At 37.9% G+C, this 24,848-nt stretch overlaps 3 protein-coding genes and 1 long non-coding RNA gene across 8 annotated transcripts; 1 reads left to right on the top strand and 3 right to left on the bottom strand.

The window, feature by feature from the left end:
- The first annotated feature begins 307 nt into the window (after positions 1-307).
- On the top strand, positions 308-11,079 carry LOC109189914 (probable LRR receptor-like serine/threonine-protein kinase At1g06840). Of its 5 annotated transcripts, XM_019340534.1 has the most exons (22): positions 308-705; positions 1,070-1,172; positions 1,321-1,474; positions 1,844-1,915; positions 2,035-2,106; positions 2,647-2,790; positions 2,883-2,954; positions 3,071-3,142; positions 3,854-3,928; positions 4,087-4,155; positions 4,287-4,355; positions 4,465-4,536; positions 4,658-4,744; positions 4,905-4,973; positions 5,579-6,090; positions 6,625-6,783; positions 6,872-7,155; positions 7,484-7,535; positions 7,643-7,893; positions 8,899-9,033; positions 9,126-9,334; positions 10,837-11,079. In XM_019340534.1, the coding sequence occupies exons 2-22, from the start codon at positions 1,079-1,081 to the stop codon at positions 10,907-10,909; spliced, it is 2,796 nt and encodes a 931-aa protein (XP_019196079.1). In that variant the 5' UTR covers positions 308-705; positions 1,070-1,078; the 3' UTR covers positions 10,910-11,079. The 5 variants fall into 5 exon arrangements, with proteins under 5 accessions (XP_019196079.1, XP_019196077.1, XP_019196076.1 ...); XM_019340532.1 differs by lacking the exon at positions 10,837-11,079 and having other exon boundaries at positions 314-655; positions 1,068-1,172; positions 9,126-9,646; XM_019340531.1 differs by lacking the exon at positions 10,837-11,079 and having other exon boundaries at positions 315-705; positions 9,126-9,646.
- LOC109189916 lies at positions 6,178-6,618 on the bottom strand. The gene is made up of 2 exons (XR_002055662.1): positions 6,413-6,618; positions 6,178-6,237 (listed from the first exon to the last, which is right to left on the bottom strand). It is a non-coding gene; the product is annotated as an uncharacterized LOC109189916 (long non-coding RNA).
- Positions 11,080-19,074: 7,995 nt separating the features above from the next.
- LOC109189898 (uncharacterized mitochondrial protein AtMg00810-like) lies at positions 19,075-19,999 on the bottom strand. The gene is made up of 2 exons (XM_019340520.1): positions 19,585-19,999; positions 19,075-19,517 (listed from the first exon to the last, which is right to left on the bottom strand). Exons 1-2 carry the CDS (start codon positions 19,997-19,999, stop codon positions 19,075-19,077), a joined length of 858 nt encoding a protein of 285 aa, XP_019196065.1.
- A 3,488-nt stretch (positions 20,000-23,487) lies between these two features.
- On the bottom strand, positions 23,488-24,848 carry LOC109189915 (protein RETICULATA-RELATED 3, chloroplastic-like). Its single transcript, XM_019340537.1, has one exon. It carries the CDS (start codon positions 24,711-24,713, stop codon positions 23,622-23,624), a length of 1,092 nt encoding a protein of 363 aa, XP_019196082.1. The 5' UTR covers positions 24,714-24,848; the 3' UTR covers positions 23,488-23,621.

Below are 24,848 nucleotides of genomic sequence, written 5' to 3'. Positions count from 1 at the left end.
AGAACAAAGCCGTCAGCATGACAGCATCTGTAAAATCTATTTTTAGAAAATAAACAAACCAATTAGGGGAGTACTTATGAACCAATATTCTCAAAGCTCTTCCCGCTACGACACGATATTGAACTTTTATTATGTTGGGATAATTCCCAAGAAAATTTCAAAAAAAAAAAAAAAAAAACAGAACACACAAATATGGAAATGACTGGATGTCCATTTCCCAGCAGGCAGCAGCAACACGCCACTACAAGTCGTCAACGACTGTGTCGTTGCGACGACCCATATGTCAGAACGATAAGTTGGTTTTCCGAAATATTAGTAAAGAATTAATTATTAATTAATATAATAATAATAATACATAAATATCAACAAAAGATTATTACTTTTTTCTCTGGGCATCTTTCTCCATCTGTCTCTGTCCATATTAGACTACTGTATGTGGATGGATGAACAAACTGTGAAGAAAAGTAGTGTTGGGAGGGTAGATGAGGATTGTGATTTTGGAGGGGTGTTTTGTATAAAAGTCCACCGCCATTTTCTTGATTGTGATGTTTTTCTTTTATCTCCCACTAAATGGGTTTCATTTTGACTTTGAGTTTGGGGTGTGTTTTTGCACAATCTCTGGCATGAGACGCTTTCTTCAATTATTGACTTGGAAAAGAATCGCCATTCATTCCAGTCTCCTCCCTTCTCTTGCTTTAATTTAAGGTATGTTTGTTCTTAACTCAGTGTTCCAATGTTGCCTTTCAGTGCATTTGAGTTGGAAAGAAGGGGCTTTGATCTGCTTCTGGATATCATTTAATAATTGGTTTTGTGTCTTTATGCTCTCCCCTCCCTTTTTTCCTCTTTGAGCTATGATTATGGGTTTGAATTTCTCTTTTCCCCTGTTTAATTCCCTTGAATTTTTCAGCAATATGATTGGGAATGAAAACTTGAAATACTACTTAATCAAGCTTTGTTTGACCTGAGAGGAGGTCCTATACTCCTATGTATTTGCTGTTCATTCCATAGTTATATGAGTTAACTTACAGAAGTTGGATTGGGAAATGATTGATTGCTATCTGACTTCTAGGGATTCAAGATGGACAGACTAAGGCCTTATGGATTTGTTTTTGTTGTGGCATTTGCTTGCTTTCTGAAGCTTGTGGTTGCTCAAGTTACTGACCCGGCTGAAGGTTGAGCTTCTTTTCATAAATCTCAAGTTTAGTTAATGCTATTTATCTTGCTTGGTCTCTTATTGAATTATGTACACATTCAAGATCAATTTGTTGTGTCTTTGAATGATTAGCTTCCGTGAATTTACCAAAATTCATCTTTTGGCAGTCTCGGCATTGACAACAGTGAAGAGTAGTTTGATTGATGGCGTGAAGAATCTTAAGAATTGGAAGAAGGGAGATCCTTGCACGTCAAACTGGACTGGAGTTATTTGTTTCCCTGCAGCTAGAGATGACGATGGCTACTTTCATATCAGGGAGATGTAGGTCATTCTTGTGCATTTGCATTTTCTTTAACCTTTTGCTGATCAAGTTCGGTAATATTATATGCTTTTGGGCTCCAGCCCCCTCACATGTGTGGGCCGATACTTTTGATGGACTCCAAGCAACACGTGGACCATAGTCGGAACCCATGACCTTTGGCATGGCTCTGATACCAAATTGAAGCATGTGCTCCATCTCAACTAAAAGCCTAAGCTGATAGTTGGATTGCACATTTATGTTTATGTTATATTATATGTTCAAAAATTATGCCATTCTTCATCACAATTAATTCTGATGGAGGGGTCTTGAGATGTTCTTCTATTGCAGCCAAAGTAATGCCCACCTTCACCCTCATCTTTGATGTGCAGTCATCTAATGAACATGAATCTGTCTGGAAATTTAGCACCGGAGCTGGGATTATTTTCTCATCTTCTAATTTTGTGAGTTAATTGAGGCAGATTTTGCGTTTATATATCCCATTTCCCAAAAAGCTCCATACCGTTCCTATTGTTTTTCCATCTGTTTTGCTTATGCTTTTGCATTCTCCAATTTTCTGCAGAAATTTCATGTGGAATGAGTTGACTGGTAGTATACCAAAGGAGATAGGAAACATCAAATCTTTGAGACTACTGTAAGTCTAACACGTATATTTTGAATTCCTTTGTTCTATATTTAGTCCATGCTTTTTGATCCAGCCTCTCTCCTGGGCCCCAGTCTGCAACCAAGTACATCCAAAAGATCCATATCTAGTTTTGGCCTTATAAGTGCGTTGAGTGCATAAAATCTATACTACTAGATGAGTAATTGAAGCCAATAGTATCCATATGGTTGACCAGCTTGGTTGGTGTGAGTAGCCGTGTACTCTTGTCTCTTAAAAGAGGTCGGGAGTTTGAACCCCTTCTCGTATGGAAAAACCAATCTGGCCAGCACTTTGCCCTTTAACTGGGTCGGCCCAGTGTGAACGGGGATTAGTCTGAGTATTGCACCCAAATTGGACAGCACTTTGCCCCTTAACTAGGCCAGCCCGGTGCGAACAGGGATTAGTCTGAGTATTGCACCCAAATATTGTTGACAGAGGATGCCCGTAGAAACTTGCATGCTTGTGAAAATTATTGATCTACAACCTGAACCATCTTATTTGTTGACCCTAATGCAATGTTATTTTGTGTAGGCTTCTAAATGGGAACAATTTGTCCGGATCTTTGCCTGATGAGCTTGGCTATCTTCCAAAGCTAAATAGATTTCAGATAGACCAGAACCAGATATCTGGAGTAATACCAAAATCCTTTTCAAATTTGAATAGTATCAGACATATGTGAGTTTTCCTCGACAAAATATTACTTTGAGCTGAAAACAAGTTCAAAAGTAACTATTTGTTATCTGTCTCACAATTTTATACATCTGCAGCCACTTCAACAATAACTCACTCATTGGTGAAATCCCTCCTGAGTTGTCCAATTTGTCAACTCTTATTCACTTGTGAGTTTAATCTCTCTCTCTCTCTCTCTCTCTCTCTCTCTCTCACAAATAACATAGATGGTCAGACACATATGTTGACATTCAATTTAATACTAGTTTCTATCTTTGTTTAACAGGCTATTGGACAACAATAATCTTTCAGGAAATCTTCCACCTGAGTTGTCAAAACTTGCTGACTTGCGAATACTGTAAGTACCTCGTATATAAGTTTCAAATAAACCTTTTGTTTGAACAATTTTGTGTATCTAACAAGAAAAGTGAGAGAATCTTAACGATTCGTTGTCTAACAGCATAGTTAGCTAAATGAGCTCCTCAGTCAAACATTTTGAGACTATTCATGATGCATTATCATATCTGTGGGGCGGAGGCCGGTAAAGAGCCAAGTCCAGCAATTGGTGGCTAGGGGGATTGTTGGGCGGAGGCCGGTGAAGGGCCAAGTCCAGCACCCTGTGATACAACCAAATGTTATGGCCCGGGATATCTAGGATCCCCGTCACAGGCCTAGAAACTTAAGAATGAAAAATGAAGCTTTTCTGGAGTGTTTCTTTTCCCAATCTTTCCTTTAACAGAAAGCCAAAATTATCAATTTCCCAAAGTCCCTTCTTCAAATACCTAGGCATCTATTTATACAGGATAAAAACTACCCACTACCTTAAAGTACTCTAACTACCTAAGGAAGTGGTCATCCCACTACTACTACAATAATAATTTTTAAATCATAACCAGTTATCAAACATGCCTTATACTTGAAGTTTGACCTTCCATTCTTCCAAAACAATTTTACAATGTATTATCCTCTGTTTCCGGCAAATGAGAAGGTCTTCTTGTTCACTGGAAGCTTCATGCAATTTGCTTCACAGTATTTGTTATCTATTGATGTTCTGGTTTTTCATGCGCAGGCAACTTGATAATAATAATTTCAGTGGTTCTGAGATTCCAATTTCATATGGAAACTTGCCAAAACTAGCCAAGTTGTAAGTGCTCCTTGACCATTCTACGTGTACAGAAAACACACAATTATGTTTATTGCAGCTATTGCATGATGTTTGATACGAGTCATCAGCTTAGATTCCTTTAACTTTTTAACTTGCCTAATGGCAATTTCTTGTGCCTCTTTTTTCTGTTTCGACAGGAGTCTAAGGAATTGCAGCTTGCAAGGAATCATCCCTGATCTTAGCAGAATTCCGACCCTATACTATCTGTGAGTTTACATTGTACTTGTTCTTCTATTTCTCTCAATGTTCTTCGACTTCTATATATGCTTATTTCTTTATGATTCTATGTGTGATGGGCTCCAATTATCTAGCTTCTTGCTTTCTTATTAATTTACAGAGATCTCAGCTGGAATCTCCTCTCTGGATCTATACCGTTGGAAAAGCTCTCCAACAATATGACAAATATGTATGCACCTTGGTTCACAGACTAGTCAAATCTCAAGTTCAAGAAATTAGATATTTCATTTTTTGGTTCACATCTTTCTCATTGTATTTTCGACCAATTTCTTATGCAGTATTCTGTCAAACAATCGTCTTAATGGATCTATCCCTGGGAGTTTCTCAAATCTTCCTTATCTCCAAAGACTGTGAGGATCTTGATCTTCGTACTTTTGGAATACTGAATTCATTAGTAATTATAACCACTTCTCTTGCTGTAATGCTCAACCAGTACTAAGTTGTTGAAGCTGATTTCTTCCTTCTCTCCAGGTCACTTGAGAACAACCTTTTGAGTGGTTCATTTGCCACCGACATTTGGAAAAACAAGTCCTTTAGCACAAATTCCAGACTCAAGATGTAAGGTTTTAAGATAAATTTTAAGTTGGTCTTTGATATAATTATTCTTTAGTGTTCACCAGGCTTCTGTTTTGTACCAAGGTAAAAACAATGTGTTTTGGTTGTTAAATGTAAAGAAATGCCTCGCTAACTCTTTTGTTCATGGATTTTGTGGACTTAGTGATCTTCGAAATAATGTGCTTTCAAACATTCTAGGAGATCTTGATCCTCCCGTGAACGTCACTTTAAGGTACTATTCTTCTTTCTCCCACTATAAAACATGGAAAAGTGAGCATAAGGGAAATAAATAAATAAAGCATGAAATTTTAGTCAGAGCTAAATCAAGAAAGTTGATGCCTATACTGTTGAGCATATAACCATTAATGTGCAATCCAACTATCAGCTTAGGCTTTTAGTTGAGATGGAGCACATGCTACTCGTTAACCCATATGGAAGCATGTCCAAATTGTTTATGCTTTTTTTTTTCTTTTGGGGTGATGAGGAAAACCCGCAATTACTACCCGATGGTGTGCACTGGGTAAACCAGCCTAGGTTGCCCATAGGTGACCGGCTCAAACCAAGAAGGCTGGTATTCGAACTCACGACCTTGTGGTTACAAGTTTGTATCCTTAGCCATCTTGGCTAGGGTTACCCCCTATGCAATATATTTCTTGTGATCCAATCATGTAGGTCTTGTCTATTTCTATAACTCCTCTCAGAACTCGAGGATTTTCTAGTTCAGTTTCTTGGTATCTTATAAATCATTGTTAGTGTATCAGAGGCAAATCCAATAGTTCTTTTGAAGTTTGCATTTAATTATTTGTGTCAAAAGTAAATTTGGCAACTTATTCCCAGGCTTCAAGGGAATCCCATCTGCAACAACGCAAGTATGAGAAACATTGGCCAATTTTGTGGACCTGGAAGTGGAGGAAACGATGAGCATAATCCTATGACAAATTCAAGTGTTACATGTCCTATTGGAGCTTGCCCAACTGACAACTATTACGAATATGTCCCTGCGTCACCTACCGCATGCTTCTGTGCCTCGCCTCTAAGAATTGGATATCGACTTAAAAGTCCTAGCTTTTCTTACATGACTCCATTTTTTGATCAATTTGAGCTCTATGTAACTCGTGCTCTGCATCTAGAACCATATCAATTGTTCATCGATTCGTGTTCCTGGGAAGAAGGACCTCGCCTCAGGATGTATTTGAAGCTTTTCCCTATGGTTGGTAGCATCCACACATTTAATGAAAGTGAGGTTCTCCGCATCAGAGACATTTTTGCTGATTGGGGTTTTCCTGGAACCGACTTTTTTGGACCTTATGAACTCCTTAATTTCACTCTACTTGGGCCATACTCGTATCGTAAGTAGTCTAAGCTTGTGATCATTATTTTGCTGGTAGAATGTTCATGAATCATGATTTTTAACCACACCCTTTGAAATATCTGTATGGCTTGGACCAGGGAAACCCGCAGCCACTACCCGAGGGTGTGCATTGGGTAAACCTCGCCTTGTGACCCTAACCGGCAAAGTACTTTTCTTTTTGGGTGACAAGGGAAACCCATAGCCACTACCTGAGGGTCTGCACTGGGTAAACCCCGCCTTGTGACCCTAGCCGGCAAAGTACCTTTTTTTTTTTGGGTGACAAGGGAAACCCGAGGGTCTGCATTGGGTGTAAACTCCACCTTGTGACCCTAGCCGGCAAAGGACCACATGTAGGTAAACCAGCCTAGGTTGCCCATAGCTGACCGGCTCAAACCAAGAGGACTGGGATTCAAACTTGTGACCTTGTGATTACAAGTTTTTATCCTTAGCCATCTCGGTCAGGGTTATCCCCATATTAGATATTATTTTACTGATGTATTTATCTTGTCTACTGGTCTGTCTACTGCCACAGTCAATTTTGATTCTGAAGGCAAAGGTACGAAGAAGGGTGTGCTTATAGCTTGTATTGCTGCCGCTGCTATTGTTGCTGCAATAATTTCCACTATTACTACTATTATAATTATAAGACGGCATGCTAGACGTCAAAGAAACCTGTCGAGGAAACGCTTTTGTAAGTCTTCTGATCATCTAGTTGTTTTATCTTGTGTCTATAATATCTCTCGACTGCTTCCCAATCACTATGAACACGACTTCTGTAGCCTCAAAGCTCTATATCAAAATCGATGGTGTTAAAAGCTTCAGCTTTAAAGAAATGGCATTGGCGACTAACGATTTTGATAGCTCAACTCAAGTCGGCGAAGGTGGTTATGGAACCGTTTACAAGGGAAATTTAGCTGACAAATCAGTTGTAGCTATCAAGAGAGCAAAAGAAGGATCCTTACAAGGACAAAAGGAATTCTTGACGGAAATCGAATTGTTGTCAAGGTTGCATCACCGCAATCTAGTTTCACTCGTTGGATACTGCGATGAAGAAGAGGAGCAGGTATGGGTAGAGAAGGCTCCTCAAAATTTCTCTAATTCCAATTCTTCGAATAATTCTTATGTTATACGTGTTCTATTGTTTGTCTTTTGTTATTCGACCATTCCATGTTGAGCATATAATACATATAAACATAAATGTGCAATCCAACTATCAGCTTAGTCTTTTAGTTGAGATAGAGCATATGTTTCAATTTGGTATCAGAGCGAGACTACGGTCCACGTGTTGTTTGGACTTTGGAGTCCATCAAAAGTAATTGGCAACATATAATACATATAAACAAAAATGTACAATTAAGTTTATTTCGAGTCTCTTCTTGGTGAATTTGCAGATGCTAGTTTATGAGTTCATGCCCAATGGTACGCTACGAGATTGGCTTTCTGGTATGGAAACAGTAATTTCTTATGTTCTAGTCTGCTGATCTGCTCTATATTATAATGATGATTGAATTTGTTCCGAAACTTATAATCTCGTCTATGTATTATTACAGCCAAATGCAAGCAAAATTTGATGTTTGGAGCAAGATTACTCATAGCGCTAGGTGCAGCTAAGGGTATCCTATACCTGCACACTGAAGCTCACCCGCCAATATTCCACAGAGATATCAAAGCCAGCAATATTCTCCTAGACTCTAAACTCACAGCTAAAGTTGCAGATTTTGGATTGTCGCGGCTCGCCCCTGTCCTGAATGATGAAGGGATGTTACCCGATCACGTATCAACCATTGTCAAGGGAACACCGGTAAGTTTCGGCTCTCTTAATCATTAAGAAGGTAGAGGGAGATAATAACTTTCACTTGTATGCATAATATGCATTGAAAATTGGGAATTTAGTAGCATAAGAAGAATCTGCAGGGCTGAAGATAAGATTAATATTATCTCATATCTAGTTGTATTATCCTCCCTTCCTAGCACCATCCACCTGTAACTTGGCTCGAATATCACTTGTTAGTTGTTAGAATCAAGTGCTTACCACCGCGTCAAAAATTATAGCTAGTAACAAAGGCTCAACTTTATTTCCTTATAGACCGTCGATCACATTTTCAAGAAGCAAATTATTGTGTGGACCATAACAAAAAGTATATTTTTAATATACTAAAAGTATATTATTCGTGTACTAAATGTATATTATACAAAATAATGTACTTTCAATACTCAAATAATGTATTTTCCCTGAATATAATGTACTCCCTCCTACCCTAATTGATTGTCTCATTTGCTTTTTGCACGGTATTTAATACAACATAACAAATGTTATTAACTTTCCAATTTTGTCCTCAAAAGTATGTATTATTTGTACAAAGTACAATTATACTTACCTCTAGAAATTTGAAAAGTCAAAAGGGTAAATTGAGAAATGTAGAGTGATAGTTATGTTCAATTTTGTACAGTTATACTTCTAGAATTTGAAAAGTCAAAAGAGTAAATTGGGAAATGTAGAGGGATAGTTATCTTCAATTTTAGAAAGATGACACTATTTTGGGACAAATTAAAAAGGAAAGTAAGACAGGTAAAATGGGAAGGAGGGAGTACATTTTTAATATACTTAAAATACATTATCTGTGTATTGAACGTACATTATTTTATAGTATGGTCCACACAGCTGTGTGGACCAATAGTGATTGGTGTTGGACTTGGCCCGGCATCCGCCCAACAATTCCCCTAGCCACCAATTGATGGACTTAGCCCTTTACCGGCCTCCGCCCAACAGTTCAGTTGGCTTGAAACATTGTGTTTGGATGTGCAGGGTTACCTTGATCCCGAGTATTTCCTGACGCGCAAATTGACAGACAAAAGCGATGTTTACAGCCTCGGGGTTGTGTTCTTGGAGATCTTGACAGGCATGCGTCCGATATCGCATGGAAAAAATATTGTTCGCGAGGTATGTGCACATCTTCTGCTACACTCACTAGTCTGCATTTCCTCACCTGGGAAACACTATTCAATCTTCATATATAAAATCATGAATGACAGGTGAACTTGGTTCATGAATCTGGCACACTGTTCTCCATTGTGGACAGCAGAATGGGTTCTTTCCCCTCAGAATGTGCAGAAAGATTCGTGGCATTGGCGCTGCGGTGTTGCAGTGAGAAGCAGGACGAGAGGCCGTCGATGCATGATGTTGTGAGGGAGCTGGAGACCATACTGGGCATGATGCCAGAAGAAGAAGTTGACACACCAAAATCAAACTTCAAGTTTGATGGAATAATGGCATCATCGTTTTCTAATACTGGTAAAGTTCAAACGGGATCATCATCCAACGTTTTCGGGAGCGATCTTGTCAGTGGTACTACATTATCCATCACGCCTCGCTAACTAACTTCACTGAACTTAAACCTTGTACATCAAAATATAGGTAGAAAATTAGGATAATGTCACAACTGCTGCAATAGAGTGTGTTCTGTTCCCCTTTTTTTTTTGCAAACTAGTTATGGAGTGACACGTAGACGCTTATTCTCTCTTTTTAATCCAATTTTTACTCCATATTGTTGTGACATAGGTTGATTGGCTTAAAAAGTGGGGTTACAACTTTTAAGTAAAGAAACAGTCCGCCGTTACGGTTAACGGAGTCCATATGTTTGGTGTATTAAACACCAATTGATATTACAATATATCTAAACCAACACTGCCTCACGTATTATTTTTTATATTATCAAATGAAACTGCAGTGTATATAAAATGAAACTAAATAACATTTCACATATTTGAGTGTATATGGAACAATGAAGCTATAATTATATCAAACTGATCATATAGTTGTATTTTAATAAAACTATAGTGTATATAAAATAAAATTAAATAACATTTTTACATATTTGATCTATAAATATCGAATGAAACTGTAATTATATCGAAATGAAACTGTTGTTGTGTTGAATTGAAACTGCAGTGTGTACAAAATGAAACTGAATAACAGAGTTACTTTTTGTGGAAGGGTGCGAAACGGCGAAAAAACAAATCTCGTTTCTTTTCATTTAACAAAACGACGTCGTTTTGATGCGCGGTGCATAATCGATTATGCACCGTGGTGCACGATATAATTTGCCCAAAGTAAATCCTACTTTGAGCCTATTTTTAACAGTTGTTATATTATAGACCGCGGTGCATAATCGATTATGCACCGCGGCCCATATACGGCGCCGTTTCTTTAAGTAAAGAAACGGTCCGCCGTTAGAGTTAACGGAGTCCGTTTGTTTGGTGTATTAAACACCAACTGACACTACAGTATATCCAAACCGACACTGCAGTTATATCAAAATGATACTGTAGTTATAGTGAAATGAAACTGCAGTGTATATAAACTGAAACTGAATAACATTTCACATATTTAAGTGTATATTGTACAATGAAGCTGTAATTAAATCAAAATGATCATGTAGTTGTGTTTTAATAAAACTATAGTGTATATAAAATAAAATTAAATAACATTTTCACATATTTGAGTCTATAAATATCGAATGAAACTATAGTTATATCGAAATGAAACTGTAGTTGTGTTCAACTGAAACTGCAGTGTATACAAAATGACACTGAACAACAGAGTTACTTTTTGCAAAAGAGTGCGAAACGGCGGAAATAAACACTGTTAATTTTCATTTTAAAAAAAGACGCGCGGCATAATATAATTTGCCTATTTTTAAAGTCTACTTGGCATGATGCCAGAAGAAGAAGTTGACACACCAAAATCAAACTTCAAGTTTGATGGAATAATGGCGTCATCGTTTTCTAATACTGGTAAAGATCAAACGGGATCATAATCCAACGTTTTCGGGAGCGATCTTGTCAGTGGTGCTACATTATCCATCACGCCTCGCTAACTAACTTCACCAATCTTAAACCTTGTACATCAAAATATAGGTAGAAGATTAAGATAATGTCACAACTGCTGCAATAGTGTGTTCTGTTCCCCATATTTTTTTTTTCTTTCTTCTTTTTTTTTTTTTTTATTGCAAACTAGTTATGGAGTGACACGTAATGCCACTTATTCTCTCTTTTTAATCTAATACTAGTTTTTCTACCCGCTTTGCGCGAATAGGATAATGCTCAATACTTATTTTTAAATAAGTATTTCAAAGTATATCAATGTAATATTATATAGAAGATGTTCATGCATAGGTAAATAATGTTGAATTTGTTTATTTAAATCAGTAATTTAAAGTATATAAATGCAAGATAATATATGAGAGATTGATTATATATAACTGTCACAAAAATAAATATTTGCAACTTTGTAATAACGTTAATCTAAGTACTAAGTCTAAAAGCAATAGTCTAAATAAATATTATTTTTGGTTTAAATTTTTTTAATTCTCTTTTAGGTAGCATTGTTATTGTTTTCATCTTCAGTACATGTCTTTTTTGTTTTTTTTTTTTTTATGTTATTGGTAGTGTGTCATGTGCAATTGATTTATTGGTAGTATCATAGAGGGATTCATCATGCAATGAGATTATGTTGTATGAAGTTTTAGATTTGTCTTGTTGTGTATATGACTGAGATCTTAGTTGTGCTATGAACTCTTTATCTTACAAGCACATGTTGATATTTGGAAGTGGTAGTTTTTCCCTACATGTTTCATGTGTTGTGAGACATCTAATTCTAAATTAATTAAATGCATATATATATTATTTTTTGTTGTAGCTACTAATTTATTTTTTAATTTGAGTAATAAGAGCAATAAAGTGGGAAAATTATGATGTGGAACCGTGTCCACCTTGCAAGGGGGACAAAGGTGGACACGGTTCCAAAATTGTTCATAATTATGAATATATAGTTCAGAAATTATGAACATAGAGTTGTGAACATAATTATGAACATATAGTTCTGTAATTATGAATATAGAGATTCAATAATTGTGAATATGAAGTTAAAAAAAATTATGAATATATAGCTTTATAATTATAAACATATAGTTCAGTAATTATGAACATAGAGTTGTAATTGTGAATATAGAGTTCAATAATTATGAATATGAAGTTCAAAAATTATGAATATATAGCTTTATAATTATAAACATATAGTTCAGTAATTATGAACATAGAACTGTGTCCACATTGGAAGGTGGACACAATTCCACAACATAACGATTGAATAAAGTGGCGTACATATTTTTCATCCACAATAATGAAATCATTGATTTTTTTTTAAATTTCTATTCGTTGTTGAGACAAATTGTTTTGAGAGTTTGTCAATAACCATTGCTGTCAATAGATGATGATAATAAATAATTCAAAATATAATGTTACAATAGATATTATTATAATAATATATTAAAATTATCTTACAAATTTCTTTACAAGTTTTCATGCATTGATAAAAGCATAATTGAAATATTAAGTTTTGTTCTCAATAATCAAAAGAATATTAATTAAACGAAAAAAAAAAAAAAAACTGAACTTAAATTTATTTATTTTTAATGAAAGAAAATCAAATGATTATCAAAGTTCCTGATTTATAATCATTGAATATTATGTATTTAGTCGGGCTAATTATTTGACCAAAGTTTATGTTAAATTTTATATTTTATTTTTTAATACATTTTAACATATTCGTATTATATGCTTAACAATTATGCTAACTCTAATTGGAAAGCATAATTGAAATATTAAGTTTTGTTCTCAATAATCAAAAGAATATTAATTAAACGAAAAAAAAAAAAAAAACTGAACTTAAATTTATTTATTTTTAATGAAAGAAAATCAAATGATTATCAAAGTTCCTGATTTATAATCATTGAATACTATGTATTTAGTCGAGCTAATTATTTGACCAAAGTTTATGTTAAATTTTATATTTTATTTTTTAATACATTTTAACATATTCGTATTATATGCTTAACAATTATGCTAACTCTAATTGGAATGAGGTTCGAACCTAAGACCTTTCTTATAAAAATTAATAAGTAAGTTAGAATAATAAATAGTTAACGGAATATTCCGTTAATAAAGTTTATACTAACGGAATTTAAGATTATTTAAGGAAAGAAAATAATATAATAAAGGGTAAATAAGAAAAATCATTAAAAATACTAAAATCAAAATACTATGAACCATACATTTTAAGAAACAATTAGTAGTACAGACATTTTTTTTTATTCCAGTTAAGGGCCTAACATTATTGGCTCTTATTAGAATTGTAGATGTAGATGTAGATGTAGATGTAGATTTACTCCATATTGTTGTGACATAAGTTGATTGGCTTAAAAAGTAGTGGGGTTATAACTTTTTTTTTTTTTTTTAAAAAAATCTAATAAAATTAAGACGGGTGGTCAAAGTAATATTCTCTAAGAATAAGTATTTTCTATTACTATCGGAAGAAGCTGAAGCCATGGATAGGTGATAAGCTCTTGCTATAATCTTAATATATTAAATCAAGTCTTTAAAAAAATAAAGTCACTACTACAAAAAACACTTTTCGAGTTACCTGTAAAACACTTTCCGAGTCAACTGTACAGGTGACTCGAATTTCAAAGCCTCTGAAAGTGTTTAGCTTTCCGAGACACCCGCACAGACACACGCCGTGACAATCAAGAAGTGCAATTACGGCGGCGAAGGGAAAGCTGAGTTTCTGTTACAATTATCCATCATCGTCACCCTCAGGCACAGAAATCTATTGCTATGTTCACTGCAAATTTGGTCTAAAATTAAGTCTTTCAATGTGCTGAGAACGGGGATGAAAAGGGGAAGAAGGAAGGAGGTCTGAAAAGACGAAATTAACCCCTATCTAACGGGAATATTAACGGAGGACCAAAATTGTCCTCGTCACAATAAGAGTGTCCACAAATTGTCTAATTTTTTTAATAAGGACTAAAATTGTCTGTGCCACTATAAGGGGGGTGTATTCAATCATGACTTTTGTAGAGTTTTAAAGACTTTTAAAATGATAGATTTTAATAAACTTTGATTGACTTTCATAGAGTCATTCAAAACTTTTTAAAACTTTATAAGACTCTATAAAAGTCTATATAAAAAACATTCATAGACTTTTATCAACTTTTTATTTTAAAAAGTCTACACAAGTCATTGAAATTTTAAATTGAATACATCCCTACAAGCTTTCAATAATTTTGATTCGGAAAAATTATAAAAAATACCCCTCTATAATATGTCAATTATCAATGCCAACCCTGAATTATGAGTGATGTAAATGTTGCCCCTCAATTATCAAAATGGTGCACATATAGCCCCTCCTGTAATGGACTTGTGGTTCTTCACCACTGTCCATTGCTGGTACTTCGAATCGAGAGAGGGAAAAAACAATTAAATTACATATTTATTCAGACTTAACGGTGTCGTACACTAACGGGGAACCACATGTCCGTTACGGGAGGGGCTATATGTGCACTATTTTGATAATTGAGGGGCAACATTTACACCACTCATAATTCAAGGGTGACATTGATAATTGGCATATTATAGAAGGACATTTTTTACAATTTTACTTTTTGATTCTTATCATTTACAATTTTCTTACAAAACATTTATAATATATCATAAAATTCTTCTTATTACACCCACATCAACATTCTCAACATTATTATTTTTATCCATAGTATGTTAAGACTTATATGGTAATTACTTATATATATTATTAATAAACATCAACAAAAAAAAAAAAAAACTATTTCATTAGAAATTCATAACAATATTGAACAATAAAATTTATAATAAAAGAATTGATCAAATAAAATATTTAAAAATATAATTACAAGTTGCATAAGATAAACAAAAAATAAAAATCTAATATTAATAATATATATATAATTATACTTGATATATTGCTAGGCATCACGCAAAGAACTATTATTTCCAATAGCAATTTGAGACTGCAAACAACAATAAGGTGCTACTGTTTGCAACCCCAAATTGTTGTTGTGAACAGTAATTCGCTATTCGTTTTTGTTAAAAGAAAAGGAAAAATATATATTACGAATATAAACATAAAAAGAATAAAAATCAAAATATATAATTATTTATATGAATATTATGAAACATATACTAAAATTTGACGATGAAAAATTTGCTTTGTTCATGTATTTAGGGAGAATTAGAGAAAGTTAGGGATAAAAAATTCATAGAAAAAAATAAAAATCAATATAAACAAGCAATAATGAAGTAAAAATAATATTATTTCGAATTTTTAGATGAAAATTTTAAAGTTTAGGAGAGAGAGAAAAATTGGTAGAGTTTAGGTATGAGAAAAATATAGGATAATAAAAAAAAATAATTTTATTGAATTTAGATAGGTTTATAGAGTTTAAATGTGGAGAAAAAATAGAGTTTAAATAGAGAGAGAAAACATTCAAAGTTGTTAGAAAGAAAATTTGAAATCTTGGGGTTGATGGTTGGATTTCAACTATTTATATTTGAGAAGGAAAAGTCTACAAAAGTCTTAAAATTAAAAAGTCTACAAAAGTTCATAACTTTTTGAATACCACATGACTTTTAATGACTCTTTAAAAGTCTTAATCGAATACCACACGACTTTTAAAGACTCTTTAAAAATCTTTATTGAATACCGCCCGACTTTTAAAGACTCTCTAAAAGTTTGAATTGAATACCTCCAAACTTTTAAAGTTCATAAAAGTCTTTAAAACTCTATGAAAGTCATGATTGAATACACCCCCCTAAGTCTATGACAAAAAATGTCTTTTACTCTATATAATAATATAGTTTTAGGGGATTCTGGGAGAATATTGAGTTTGATGGGGTGCCGGCAATCCAGCATATTGCAGCGCCAATTTGTTTATACAAATAATAATAGTATAGAAACATGATAGGAGATGTACAAACATACCTCTCCATTGATGTTGTGCCTGATCAGACTAAGTCTCAGAATTCCCCGTTGATGTTGTGTTGCATAATAATTTAGGTTTGTACTTCTAACCCATGGGCAATGGCTTAATATATGGACTAATGGTGTAGTTATAACTCTATAAGGATTTGTGGGTTAGAGTTCTATTAAGATTTTAATATTATAATAATTAGACTAATGATGTTGTTATAATTCTATATTAGACTTTAATATTAGAGTTAGACTAATGGTGTAGTTATAATTTTATAAGGATTTGTGGGTTAGAGTTACTTTAATATTAGAATTCTATAAGGATTTCTACGCAATGTTAACGGTGAATTAACGGAAATCAACGAAGAAGATAATATTTAACGGAAAAAATTAACGGATAATCATATAATTAAGAATAAATTAAGAAACCTGAAGGAAAAATTAAAATCTGAATAATTTGAACCATTCATTTAATTTAATAATTTGACGACCATTTTTTCTACCTATTATAGACTTAACTTTCTTTCGCTCATATTAGTATAGTAGATTTTGAATAGTACAATGATAATTGCTATTATTATTACCTACAAAGTTCCACTTATTTATCTACTCATATCATCTATCACACTATCCATCAATATACCTTTACCGCACGTTTGGTTCACGGAATGAATTTTGAGGTAATAGGAATGTTATTCCATAAGGAATGAAATGGGCAAGGAATAGAATAAGAATTGTATTCTATTGTTTGGTTCGAAGAAGAAATATACTTTAGGAATTATATTACTGTGTTTGGTTGATTTAAGGAATAGAAATGAAATATGTTTTAAAAGACATAAATACCCTTATAAAAATATGTTATGGTGGTGGTGGTGGTGGCAGAGTCGGTGGCGGCGGTGGTGGTGGCGACAGCGGTGATGGTGATGGTGGTGGATGGTGGTGGTGGCAGCGGTGATGTTGGCGGTGGTAGTGGTGGCGGCGGTGTGGTGGGGCGGTAGTGTCGGTGGTGATGTTGGTGGCGGTGGTGGTGCTGGTGGTGGTGGTGGTGGCGGTGGGGGGAGGGGGGAGGAGGGGTAATATAGGAACTAGAAACTTTAGACTATTTCTGAGAACTCAGGAATAGCCTAATACTAGGGTCTCCCCTAGGAATCTTTATTCCCCTTGCAAGGAGAATAGATCATTCCCGGGAACAATGTTCCTGAGAATACAAGTGGTTACCAAACAAAGGAATATGTCTATTACTGGGAATGCTATGTTATTCCAGGCATATTCCGTGAACCAAATAGCCCATTAGTTCTTTACTACCACCTACCTACCTTATTCGCTACCATGGTTACATATAATATTGTCTTATCTTCTTAGTACTCAAATGTTTAGTCATTTTTGTACTCATATGTTTAGAGCTACCTGAATACATATGGATATTACCAGTTGTTATATCATGGACCGCAGTATACGTGCACCGCGGTCAAAATGGCATCGTTTCTTAAAGTAAAGAAACGGCGCATCGTTACAGTTAACGGAGCGCGCATATTTGGTGTATTAATTTTCAACTGGCACTACAGTGTATCTAAATCGATACTGCCTCACGTATTATTTTATATATTATCCGCTGAAATTGCAATTCAATTGAAGTGAAACTATACTTGTGGTGAACTGAAACTACAGTGTATCTAAACTGATATTGCCTCACGTATTATTTTTATATTATCAACTGAAACTGCAATTGAATTGAAATGAAACTGTAGGTGTGTTGAAATGAAACTGCAGTGTATATAAAATGAAACTGAATAACATTTCACATTTTTGAGTGTGTATTGTGTAATGAAGCTATAGTTATATCGAACTGATCATGTAGTTGTGTTTTAATGAAACTATGATGTATATAAAATAAAATTAAATAACATTTTCACATATTCGGGTGTTAATAATATCGAATGAAATTGTAATTATATTGAAATGAAACTGTAGTTATATCGAAATGAAACTACAGTGTATACAAAATGAAACTGAATAACAGAGTTATTTTTTACGGAATGGCGCGGAACGGTGCGATACATATGACGTTTCGTTTCATTAAATAAAACGACGTCGTTTTGACGCGCGGTGCACAATATAATTTGCCGGATATTACATATACTCGTTCAAAACCCAAATACCACTACCCATATGAGTTTTTTGCACTTTTAGTCCCACGACTATAGTGGCACTGGCAGAATTGATCAACGACTTTTGAACCTTGCAATTTTAGTCCACGACTATTGATTTTTTTGCAAAAATGGTCCTTCCGGCCACTTTTCCGTCAAAATTTCACCGGAAAAAAAAAATTCTCTATTTTTAGTCGGGTTAAAATTGACATTTTACTTAGCTCAAAAAATTAAAAGAAAAAAATTGATATTTGACTACATACAATATTACTGGGCTACATACTACTGCCCCAGGCAGCGGAGTACATGTACCACTCCAATGATGCTGCCGGATAACCCAACTAGCCCGGGGAACGCCACGGCCGCTCCGCCGCTTACTGACAGCCCTGCCTGCTCCACGAACTCCGCCGCCTGGGGCAGTAGTATGTAGCCCAGTAATATTGTATGTAGTCAAATATCAATTTTTTTCTTTTAATTTTTTGAGATAAGTAAAATGTCAATTTTAACCCGGCTAAAAATGGAGAATTTTTTTTTCCGGTGAAATTTTGACAGAAAAGTGACCGGAAGGACCATTTTTGCAAAAAAATCAATAGTCGTGGACTAAAATTGCAAGGTTCAAAAGTCGTGGATCAATTCTGCCAGTGCCACTATAGTCGTGGAGCTAAAAGTGCAAAAAACTCCTACCCATATAGTACTCAAAAGTCAAAACCCATTACACACACAAAAACACACACACACAATTGAATACATGGGTTTTGCTATAATCCAAACTCGTTTCAAACCTGACCATCAACTATTCAAACATATCTTATTAGATGAAATCCAAACACTCGGTATTATTTTATCCATTGTGATCAATAGATAGGATGAGGATTGTATTGATTAACTAAAACGAATAATCATCTGTACAATACTAATATAGAAGAGATAGAAGACAAGTATAAAAAGTTCTACTAGACTACTAATACTAGAGTCCTAACACTCCCCCTCAAGCTCAAGGTGGAGCATTCGAAACATTGAGCTTGTCCCGCAGCAATGAAAACCGAGCAGATGCAAGTGGCTTGGTGAAAATATCAGCTAGCTGGTCCTTCGTGGAGATAAAATGAACCTGCAACTCCTTCTTGGCAACCTTATCGCGAACAAAGTGATAATCAATTTCAACATGCTTTGTTCGTGCATGAAAAACCGGATTAGCACAGAGGTATGTTGCCCCAAGATTATCACACCACAGTCCCGGCGCAGAGTCTGGAGGAAAGCCAATCTCGCGCAGCAAAGAAACCAACCACGTGACCTCCGCTGCCACATCAGCCAGCGCCTTATATTCGGCTTCAGTAGAGGACCGCGCCACTGTCCGCTGCTTCCGACAAGACCAAGCAACTAAATTGGAGCCCAAGAATACTGCAAAATCACTTGTAGATTTCCGGTCATCCGGATTACCTGCCCAATCCGAATCCGAGAACGCATGCAACGCAAGAGACTCTAACTTGCGAATACAAAGACCCACCTAGAGTTCCTTTCACATACCGCAGAACACGTTTCATAACCGCCCAGTCAGCAGTAGTGGGGGACTGCATGCACTGACAAAGCCTGTTAACTGCATATGACAAATCTGGCCTAGTCACCGTCAGGTACTGAAGTGCACCCGCAATACTACGGTAGTGGGTAGGATCAGCAAACGGAGTAGAATCATCATCATCAGACCGAGTGACCGAAATAGGCGTAGAAACCGGCTTACAGTCAACCATTCCTGCACGCTTAAGAATATCTTGTATATAACGCCGTTGAGAGAGAAGAATACCATCATGTAGAGGCAACGTCTCAATGCCAAGAAAGAAAGACGGGGGTCCCATGTCCCGAATCTTGAATGTACGCGCAAGCTGAGCCACAAGCCCATCAACACGACTCGAGTCTGATCCCATGACTAAAATGTCATCAACATACACAAGAAAATAAAGCTGCACACCACTGACAGAATATATAAACAGCGAAACATCAGTCTTGGACGGAACAAAACCAACAGAAATAAGAAAATTATGCAACAGGGTAAACCAGGCACGAGGGACCTACTTCAGTCCATACAAGGAACGCTGTAGATGGCAGACATAATCAGGGACAGACTTATCCTCATAACCAGGTGGTTGACGCATATACACTGTCTCCGCCAGGTTACCATTTAGAAAAGTGTTGTGGACATCCAGCTGACGAATGGACCAACCACGGGAGTGAGCCAGTGATAGAAGAAGACGAACCGTGGTTGGCTTAACCACCGGACTGAAAGTCTCAAAGAAATCCTTACCAGCGACCTGATTAAAACCTTTGGCCACCAGACGAGCCTTATGTCGCTCAATAGACCCATCAGCATTCCGTTTCACCCGAAACACCCACTTGCAACCCACAACATTCATACCTGGGGTGTACGGGACCAGACTCCAAGTCTGGTTTTGAAGTAGAGCATTAAACTCAACATCCATGGCCTCACGCCATTCCGGATGCGCCACAGCCTGAGAGTAACATGTCGGCTCAGGAGTAGTAGCAGAAACGAGAGCCACATGCTGTTGCGGGCCCTGACTCCTCGTCGCCAAAACATGAGAGCGCGGACCTGCCACCTTGTTCTTACTACCACGAGGCCGGCCACGAGAAGGCTTAGGAACGGCCGAAACAGTCCGTTCAGTGGAGACAGAGTCAACCGGACCAGAGGACATACCCGGAACCGGCGCATCATCTACAGGCTCCGTAGCAGAAGAAGAAACAGGAACGATGGGGGCAACACCCCACGGCACCACTGGAGGCCGAGACACCACCTGCGAAGAAACAGAGCCAGCAAAGGGAAAAACGGACTCATCGAATCGCACATGGCGACAGATAAAAACCTTATTAGTGATAGGATTCAGACAACGATAGCCACGAAAAGAGTCAGGGTATCCTAAAAACACACAAGGAGAAGAACGGTACTCCAATTTATTACGGTTATAGGGACGTAATAAAGGAAAACACAGACACCCAAACACACGCAAAAAAGAATAGGACGGAGGGGACCGGTGTAAACGAAAGTGAGGAGACTCATAGTTTAAGACACTGGTAGGCATTTTATTAATCAAGTATACAGCAGTCTCAAACGCATAGTCCCAGAAACGAGAGGGAATAGACGCTTGAGCCATCAGGGCCAAACCAGTCTCAACTATATGCCGATTACGGCGTTCTACCCGCCCATTCTGTTCATGTGTGTATGCACAGGACTGCCTGTGACGAATGCCAATAGACTCAAAGGTAGAGTGAAGTTTCTTGTACTCTCCCCCTAAATCAGACTGAATAGAAAGTATTTTCTGAGAAAACGAGCGCTCAACAAGTGACCGAAACCGTTCAAATATGGAATATATATCAGTTTTTAAGCGCATCGGATAAAACCAAATAAAACGGGTAAAGTCATCCACAAATAGAACAAAGTAACGAAAACCATTCACAGAGTGCACAGGCGCAGGGCCCCAAATATCAGTATAAACCAATTCTAATACACGAGTAGTTTTAGTTTCAACACGAGGTAATAGAAAACGGGATGACTTCCCTAACTGACACGAAGAACATAAACGAGATAAATCACTAGAATTAAAACTGCTAACACCAGAAGACTGCAAAATCTGACGAAGAACCAGAGTATGAGGGTGACCAAGCCGCTTGTGCCACGTAGAGGACGAAGCACGCGCAGCAACATAAGCAACAGAACGAGCAGGAGACGCGGGCCAGGAATATAAGCCACCAGAAGTACCCCCCTTAAAAACCACCTCCCTGGTCAAGAGATCCTTCACAAGAAAACAGTCAGGATGAAACTCAAAAAAGACACGATTATCTTTAGCAAAGCGTTGAACAGAGATCAAAGAGGAAGACAAACCAGGAACATGCAATACATCATCTAAACGAAACACCCTAGAAGACGAGGCTATCGAAGTAGACCCAACACTAAAAATAGGCATACCTTCACCATTTCCGACTCGTAGAGTGTCTGGACCGTCATAACCCGCCGAGGACATCAACTGAGAGGAATCAGGAGTGGCATGATTTGTAGTCCCCGTATCAGGAAACCACTGGTGAGAGGCAACCGAACCACCCTCACTACCAGAAAAAACCACATTAGCCTGAAGACCGGATGACTCAGAGTAACGGCGCCAACAATTCACCGTCGAGTGCCCAACCTTGTCACAAATCTGACAACGGACATCCGAGCGACCAGGGCCACGGCCCCGGCCGCCGCGACCACGGCTGCCACTGCCCGGACTGCCGCTGCCCGAGCCACTGCCGCCGGAACCCCCACTGCCCGAGCCACCTCGGGAGAACCGGCCTCCGCCACGACCGCCTCGGCCACCACGTTGAACAGCCAAGGCCGCCGACGCACCAACCGGACCATCACCTGCGCAGATATATTCCTGAGAAATCAAATAATCGGAAAGTTCCGAGAGAGTTACCGGGTCACCACGAGTCAACGGAGCAACAAGCGGGCGGAGATCCAACCGCAGTCCACGAAAGACATAAATATTCTGCTCATCAAGAGGAACCGGACGCCCAGCAGGGGCCAAATTTTCAATCAAAACCCGCGCCCGATTCAAATAATCAGAAACCGATGAGGCTCCCTGCGATAAACGCTGTAGCTCACTGAGCAGACGAACCGCGCGAGACCGCGTTGCCGAGCCGAGCTCTTGCTCAATTGCCAACCACAACTCATGCGACGTCGGCCGGCCCACCGCCAATGGGAGCATCTCGTCCGACAGGGACGAGATCAAGAGAGACAGGACAGCTTTGTCCTGCCGGCGCCACTGCACCACCGGCGACCCTACTGCCGAGGCAGTGCCGCCACTGTCCGCCGTCGAGGACTCCGGCGAGGCGGCCTCCGGACACTCCAGCGAGCCATCAACAAATCCCAACACTCCCTGTCCTTCGAGAAACGGGAGCATCTGGGTGCGCCATAACAGATAATTATGAGCGGTGAGCTTAATCGACACAAAGTGATGAGCACTGGATAAGCTCGGAGACGGATAAATGGGGGTGGAGGCAACTTCGGAGACGGTCCGTTCAGAAGAATCACGAACAGATCCATCGTCATTCCTACCCAAAGCTGCCATGGAAAGAAACCTAGATATGATACCAGATGAGGATTGTATTGATTAACTAGAACGAATAATCATCTGTACAATACTAATATAGAAGAGATAAAAGACAAGTATAAAAAGTTCTACTAAACTACTAACACTAGAGTCCTAACAGATAGAAAATATTCTTATTGACTGAATTAAAACTTTTAGATATAACCGACTCAATCCAATACCCACATATGACCACACTACTCAATGATATTGTCATCTACCAAACTACCACTAAGTCACTAAAATTACTTATAAATTTAAATGAAGAAAAACAATGAATAAACACATAAGTTTAAATAATTTCATATATTCTCATTTGAAAACAAAAAAGCACTAAAGAGTATACCCTTTTGTACCAGCCAGAAAACAAGTTAATGAGCCTATAAACTAAACTTAGTCTAAACCTGTTTCACTTGGAACTGGAAACAGTCTCTTCCTTGTGTAAATCCTCGCTGTTATTCAACAGCTTCTCTTTCGCTGCACCCAATCCATCTTCGGCAGCAACACCGTCCACTTTTCCCACCTTCTGCGAACCAGTAAACCGCGCCAGCATCACAAACGTCATTCCCCCGACAACGTTGTTTACCAATCTCAGTATAAACACCGACACCTTGAACGCCGGCGGAGGAAGCCCCTTTGCCAGCAAGAATTCGATTCCGTTCAGTGTTTGGTATCTCACGTTGCTGCTGATGCCCATGTGAAGTGCCCAGGTCGAAGCGTTCAGGAGCGTCGGGGGCGGCTTGTTTGGGGTTTCGAAGCTCGGGTCCATCTTCTTCCTCATCTTGATCAGCCCGTTGGTAATGGAGGTTCCTAGCAGCCCCGCCGGAAACCCGACGGCGGCGAATACGATCCCCTTGTACACCAGCGTTCCCAGCCGGTCGATCAGGGAGTAAGGGCCGGGCTGAAACATGTAGCTCGGCGGACAATTGGCGAAAATGGAGGGTAAAACTTGGGGTAAAGAGGAGGTTGTTGGTGCCAGGAGATACATTAGCAGAAAATTCAGAATTAAACCTACGACTAGGGTTGAAAACACGAAATCGAGCTCGTTGAGCCCGAAATTCGGCCGGGAAGACATGTCGCCCAGAGTGGAGGACCCAACGCCCACCAATTCCTCCATGAGAACCTTGAAGGGGAATTGCGGGTCCGCCGCAACCCGGTCTCTCCAGCCATTGATAAAAGCCCCAATGAACCCAAACCCGCTCCACCAAGAATTCAAACCCTCAGAATCTCCACCTCCATCCCCCCGCCCATCATTTCCGCCGCCGCTACCCCGCCCAATTCCGCCGCCGCCGGCCAAAGCGGCAGGAATCCTCAACGGCGCATCCGACTCCAACTGCTTGGAAGAATGGTAAATGGTATTGGGCAAAGCGGAATCGCCGGAAAATTCGAAAGTGCGTCTGGAAAAATGGTGTCGACTTGGAGGGGTGGAACGGAGATTCGGGGTCTGACCAACATTGAATCCAACTCCAACAGGGAGAGTGAACTGAGCCGCCGCCAACATCTTCCAGTCCGGCGACCTAATCAAGAATGAAATCGAGAGAACAAAAACGAGCAGCAAAAAGCGAGTAAGCCTTTCAATTTTTGTTTTTTTGCCTAGTTAGAAAAATCTGAACTTGTTTGCAAAAAAAGAAAAAAT

This window comes from Ipomoea nil, unplaced genomic scaffold, assembly GCF_001879475.1.
Source record: "Ipomoea nil cultivar Tokyo-kokei standard unplaced genomic scaffold, Asagao_1.1 scaffold1568, whole genome shotgun sequence".
Lineage (NCBI taxonomy): Eukaryota > Viridiplantae > Streptophyta > Magnoliopsida > Solanales > Convolvulaceae > Ipomoea > Ipomoea nil.
Note: the sequence above shows the minus strand (reverse complement) of the source record. Positions and strands in the feature narration are given on the sequence as shown.

Excerpts from the sequence above, each read along its gene's own strand:
- LOC109189898 (XM_019340520.1), bottom strand. The coding sequence starts at position 19,999 with ATGGGATCAGACTCGAGTCGTGTTGATGGGCTTGTGGCTCAGCTTGCG. Across the intron at positions 19,518-19,584 it reads GTATGTGAAAGGAACTCTAG|GTAATCCGGATGACCGGAAA; the intron begins GTGGGTCTTTGT and ends CGGATTGGGCAG.
- LOC109189915 (XM_019340537.1), bottom strand. The coding sequence starts at position 24,713 with ATGTTGGCGGCGGCTCAGTTCACTCTCCCTGTTGGAGTTGGATTCAAT.
- LOC109189914 (XM_019340532.1), top strand. The coding sequence starts at position 1,079 with ATGGACAGACTAAGGCCTTATGGATTTGTTTTTGTTGTGGCATTTGCT. Across the intron at positions 2,955-3,070 it reads TTGTCAACTCTTATTCACTT|GCTATTGGACAACAATAATC; the intron begins GTGAGTTTAATC and ends TTTGTTTAACAG. Across the intron at positions 4,537-4,657 it reads CTTCCTTATCTCCAAAGACT|GTCACTTGAGAACAACCTTT; the intron begins GTGAGGATCTTG and ends CCTTCTCTCCAG.